The sequence below is a fragment of the Propithecus coquereli genome, unplaced genomic scaffold (genome assembly GCF_000956105.1).
Source record: "Propithecus coquereli isolate 6110/MARCELLA unplaced genomic scaffold, Pcoq_1.0 Scaffold334, whole genome shotgun sequence".
Taxonomy (NCBI): domain Eukaryota; kingdom Metazoa; phylum Chordata; class Mammalia; order Primates; family Indriidae; genus Propithecus; species Propithecus coquereli.
Window position 1 is genome coordinate 1,193,153 of NW_012148997.1, and position 6,239 is coordinate 1,199,391.

Consider the following 6,239-nt stretch of genomic DNA (forward strand, 5'->3'; position numbering starts at 1 on the left):
GATGATATTGGTTATCAAGGAATGTTTCTAGGTCAGTTATGAGTTCATGGTCATGTTGATGAAGTGAATTGCTCCTGTATAAGCAAAGAGGAATGAAGTTACCAACCTTTGCCTAGACATTAACTTGTTAGAAAATACAAGTATATACTTGTAAAATTTATAAATATATAAATTCTAATTGCATAACTCTTGAGCCTTTTACTTTGATAATTTAGTAGTATCTCATCTCTTGCCCTCATATTACAATTTAGCTTAAGTGACTTGCTCAAGATTACACATTTGAAAGCGGCTTTGACCTTTGAGTTCCTATTAATTTTATAGAACATAAGCCATATTCACTTTGACTTTCCTTACTTTACGAGGAAAAAAAATGACCAAAATCCCAGGTTTTTTCAGGTAATTAGCTTTCTGCCTCATATCATTTATACTTGAAGCCAAAACTGTATCTTTATACAGTTTAATAACTTATATAAAATGTTAACTCTGAATCATCAGGAAAAATTAAAATTGTACCCAGGCAAGGAATTAAGTAGCACATTATAGATACGAGTTTTGCTTTTACAATTGGTAAAGAAGAAAGTGAAAAAGGAAAAAACTTTAATGAAATTTAGTATTGAGAGTTGTATATAACCCAAAATGGTAAATAACCAATTCCAGGAAGAATGGTTATGCCAAGTGATAGGAACTTTCAATTTTAAAGCCCTACATCATATATTTCACCCACCCCACTTTTACATATCTTCTATCAAAGTGCAGGCTTAATTGCTTTTTGGTTAACCGTTGATACAGTCAGTCTGTACTGGAAAAAAGGTTGCCTCTTACTAATTTTTTTTCTTATTTTCTTGCAGCAAATGATGTGCTTAGGTTTGGAACATTGGTCAGTACCTCCAACACCTATGACGGGTCTGGTGTAGTGACTGTGGAGACCGACCACCCGCTCCTCTGGACCATGGCCATCAAAACCTAACCGACTGACGGGCATCTGTGGTGCCTCTGCCCTACCTCATCTGCCAGCAGTTGATTGCCCAACAGGAACAGTTCACCTGGGTTTGCAGGATTCTAAATCTCTCTATGGGAAGCCCCCTAGTTTCAAAGACGTAACATGATACAAGACAGGTCTCGGTTTTACAATAATTGGAAAATTGTGTGTTAAGAAAGCAAATGAGCTGTGTTACATTCAGTTGGAAAGCTAATGGGGATCATTCCACTATAAAATTCAGTACTGATTATTCTTATGTTATTAATCATTCCATTTATCCTAGAAAAATTGTTTTTCATTTGAAGCAGAGAAAACTCTGTTGAGTTGAGTTTCCTCTGTTGAGAGAAAACTCTCCTCTTGGAGTCTAGCACATCCTCAAATGCCTAACAACATTAGATGCCTCTATGTAATATATATTTCCCTTTTACTGGAAAAAAAGAAAATCTTTCCAGATTCGGATGTTAGAACTGCACCATTTCACTCTGGCCTTATTTCTGTCTTTGGTATTGTCTTTTAAAAATAAATTAAGAATCATTGACCTAATTGTTAGGTAGTCATATAGACCATGGGTGAAAAGAGAAATGATGTGGAAGATAAATGATAATTCATGAAGCCCTACTGACATGTTAACCCCCAAACTCAAAAGTAAATACACTAAGCTTTAGTCATTGTCATCGTTACAACCTAGACTGGAAAATTTGTGCACAGGAGACTTAAGCATAAAAATTAAATTATTTCTGACATACTTCAGACTGAAAAAATATTGGTTCATAGACCATAAGTTTATTCAAATGGCCAAAAAATGAGTTTGTGGGGATAAATGAATGTCACATACTAAGGAGCCCAGGTCTGAAGCCTGTCTTCTCATCCCAGTCTGCCTGGACCCTTTCCTTAGCCATAAAATGGAAAGTTCCTTCCCACACTCAAATTCTAAATACTGACACTTGGCGGTCATACAGCAGATAATACAATCAAGTACTGACTTCTCCAGCCTGAACAACCCGGTGCACCAAAATACATTCAGCTTTGTTTTATAATGAGACCCTCTTCCATCCTCTTTCCGCCCTTCTCTGTCTTATTTACTAAACCAACCATTGCCATACAAACCAAGAGTTAAGGAGAGCCTGCCCAACATGTTTTACGTACACAAATCCCTAAGTTGCTATAAGGAAAGTGACCGGCATCTGTTTTCTTCTTGGTGCTACAACAGTGTGAAGCTCAGGGTGTCAGCAGAGAACGAAAGGAGGGCTGGCTAAAGTGGCCACGGCATTCTCAGCATTTTTATTACTTTCTGCTTCACTAGAAGTTGAAGCTCAGCTGTGTTTCCTCCTTCAGTTTCTGAAGACTAGTTATATATTCATTACTAGATATATATTCATATCAAATAAATGTCCATTATTTTAAAAGTTTACTACCAAAGCATGTGTATTCTATTTACTCTGAAAATCATACCAGTGTTAATCAATGGCTACTTACCAAAAGAGAATATAGTTTGCTGAAGCTTAGCCAACATTGAGGAGGAAAATAAAATCAAAAAATAAAGTTTTTTTGGGGAAAAAAAAAGGATGGTTGGTTGCATTTGTACTGAACATGTACAGACTTTTTTCCTTGTCATTATTCCCTAAACAATATAACAATTAGTTACATACCATTACATTGTATTGGGTTGTATAAGTAATGTAGAGATGATTTAAAGTATAGGAGAGGATGTGTATAGGTTTTATACAAATACTATGCCATTTTCTCTCAGGGACCTGAGCCTCCCATCCATGCATTTTTGGTATCTGAAGGGGGAGAGGAGGTCCAGGAACCAATCCCATGTCGATATCAAGGAACAACTGTATTTTACCCCTTCCCATTTTTTAAAAATTATCTAAGTAAGTTTTTTCTCTATGTGCTACCCACTATATCATTTAAGTATCCTCTAATTATTATTTTTGTAATAACAACATGAGTCTGCAGATGGGGAGCTCTCAGGTGCACCCACTGAACTACCTAAGCCCACCAGGAAGTCCCTCTTCTCTCCTGTTCAATTCAGATCCTCACCTCCAGCTTGCAGCCATAAAAGAGAAATTGCAAGTTAGGCCCTGCTGGGACAGTAATCTGTGACCCTTGGCCCTTTTGAGTTCAATCAGTTTCTTCATTCCATGGGCCGGATTTATAGCTTACATAAATCTAGTGACTGTCACTCCAAAATGGCATCTGGTAACCTAAACCACTGATTAGTGAAAAACATGCTATGATCACCCTTCTCCTCAGGCAGGAGGAAAATCTGAAAATGATGCAGCTACTGAAATCCTGGTTGGAGTCACAAGTGACTATGACATGTGATAAGTGTACGTGTGGTCTGAGGACATGGGACTGGAGGAGGTGGGGGCTGGCAGAGTAATACATCTTCACTCCTTCCTCTCCGAGCGTAGTTTTCTCTTAGCATGAGAACTAGGTTCACTCACTAGTTACAGAAAATGGCTCGGAGCAAAGAGGAGAAGACACAGCCCAGGCATTCATAAAGATAAATGCTGGAGCTTTCATGTCAGGCTTCTATACGTGTGGAACGCATTTTGCATCATGTTTCATGTGTGTGGAGCAGACCTTGCTTCTGCTTCTGCTCAGACTTTTTCTAAAGCTTTACTTGAACTATTGGAATAAAGCAGCACACGGATTTGGCATGATTAAGACTGATGATATCTGCCAAGTCAGTTAGGGGTAAGAAACTATTCTCTCCGCTAAGGCTCTGTGGTTATAAAAGGGGTATGATCTGAATGGTGACTTTCAAACGCTATTTATCATGACCCACTGGAACTACATCTTACCTTGTGACCTAGTCCACAGACACACACACACGGAGAAACGTGCAAGGTACCCTAAACACTTATATTCTAAATTGAAAAACATCCAGAAATATATTCTAGATTTTAAAAAACACCTAAAGGAAGAAGAAAATGCATAAAGGTACTTCAAAAAAAAAAAAAACGTTGTATGTGTGTATGCAAGTGATCTGCATTTAGCATATGCTTCTTTCATAAAGTTGGAAAAATAGTAGTATAATTATAAAAAATCTTTAGCAAAGGATTAAGATATTCCATCATGAAAGTATTTTAATAATGCATTTTGGAATTTAAATTATATAAATGAATTATTAAAAACTGGCATATTTGAGCAAGATTTCAACTCATTTGCCTCATAACTTAAGGTCACACACACAACACTGTTTCTACTCCTGTCCTCAGTCTTTGTCTCACAGCCTTTATCATTTCCTAATAAGAGTTTTTATTTTATGTTGTTAAGAGGAAAAGCCTGCAGTGACAGCAGGCTGAATGTGATCCTATTTGGGAATAAAAAAGTCACCACAACTGCATTAGGAAATGGGAGGAGGGTATGACACTGTTTAAACTGTTTCTAGTGCATTCTATTCAGAATAAAATAAATGATCCTTATGCCTGCGGGGATTAAAACTGAAGCCACAAGGTCAAGCCATTCCTAGGGAGTCAGGGTACACAGACCGGAAGATTCCCAGCGCCTGCAGTCAAAGTTTGCCCTTGCTTGCCCACGGCAGATTTCACTTATCAATCATCATTTTCTTTTCCGATGAGCCCCAGCCTGAGCCTCAAAATCCATCTCAAAACAGCTCTCCAGGCAGCCGTGATCAATTATTCTCCATTGGCTTGGCATCCCTGGAGGCTCAGAGCTAATGTGTGATTTTACCACTGTACACGAAACAGCTCTGGTTACACTCGGGAAAGAGGGCCCGGCCACATCGCTCTTCCTCACAGGCAACAGGTAAGTAAACAGATCCAAGGACGTGTTCCCTGTGTCCTTCCTTCGACCACTGAAAGCAAGGACTTCATACACAGCAAAATGAAAACTAATTCCATCCCTGCCAATAACTTGAAAAACATAAACAGGGCCCTGAGATCACCCTTAGTTGGGAAGAAATTTCTCACAACAGACCCACAGTTGGTCCCCGAGAACAAAGACATCTGAGATATATAATCCTGAGTTAGTCCAATAGTCAAAGGAACTGATAAAAGGTTACAAATCATACCTTAACATTTATTTCTTTTAAAAATACCTTTAAAACCTACAGACTACTGGATATTTAATAGCCCGTTATATTTTTGAACAATAAACACAGGAAATTATGAGTATAAAATTATACAAGGATTGAGCAGAATTCCACTTGAATGGCATAATTAATTTTCTGCTACATTGCTTAGCATTATGAATCCTCTGCTAGAATATAAACCCCTTCAGGGCATGGACTTAGTCTTTCTTGTCATCTGTATATCCCCACTCCTTGAATAGGGCTTTCTCTGCAGCAAAAGTGCCATAAATATTTGTCTAGTACCACTGATGCATTAACTAACTTCCCCACTTATACCCATGCTGCATGGCTTATTCCTAGTCCCTGAAAACTATTGTTCTTTTCCTTTCTTGACCCCTAACTATCCAAGCATTAAAGGAGGTACGAAGAGTCACCAAGTTATAATGATTTGACTTAAGATTTTAAGAATGTGAATTCCCCACCGCTGAGGTTCAAAATATAGCAGGCTTGGACCACTCAAAAGTAACATTTTAGCAGAATTAATAGTCCCCCAGAAGTTCTTCAGACAGACACTAGCTGACATACCACTCTGAGAGTTTTCACAGTATCATTCAGGAAAAAAAAAGAAAAACACGTAATACCACATTAAGAACATTGAAAATGAACATATACGTATGCAAATTATATTTTGCAATGATATGTTTGTGATGTGAAAATCATTTAGAAAGAGTAAACTTAAAAATGTTTTATAGGAAAGATTTTTGACTTTACAATAGTGTGAAAGCTATATACATTTAATAGAAACCATACTTCAAATTCTGATTTTTGATTCAAAATTCTTTATAACTTTATTGTAAAACAGACTTTGTGTTTGATGATTTTGTCCAATTGTAGGCTAATATAAGTTTCTGAGCATGTTTAAGATAGGCTAAGCTAAGCTATGATGTTCAGTAGGTTAAATGTCTTAAATGCATTTTCAACTTATGATATTTTTAAATTGCGATGGGTTTAATATGACATGACCTTATTATAAGTCGAGAAGTCTCTGTATACTAAAGTTGCTCTTGAACAGTTCCTTCAGTACTAAAGATAAGTGTTCTAATTCTACATTGAATAGATAAGGTTCGATCCTCACTCATTCATATACATTTGAAGAAGAAAATAATGTTCACCAGGCCAAGGCCAGGCTTAAAGGCATCATCCAAGGCAAAAAAA

The 6,239-nt window shown here is 37.2% G+C and overlaps 1 protein-coding gene across 1 annotated transcript in view; it reads left to right on the top strand.

Moving 5' to 3' along the window:
- Positions 1–967, top strand: part of TPK1 (thiamin pyrophosphokinase 1) — a 478,721-nt gene extending 477,754 nt beyond the window's left edge. Inside the window, exon 8 of the mRNA XM_012650556.1 lies at positions 849–967. Coding sequence (XP_012506010.1) covers positions 849–967 — 119 coding nt within the window. The remainder of the gene's footprint in view (positions 1–848) is intronic.
- Positions 968–6,239: the final 5,272 nt, after the last annotated feature.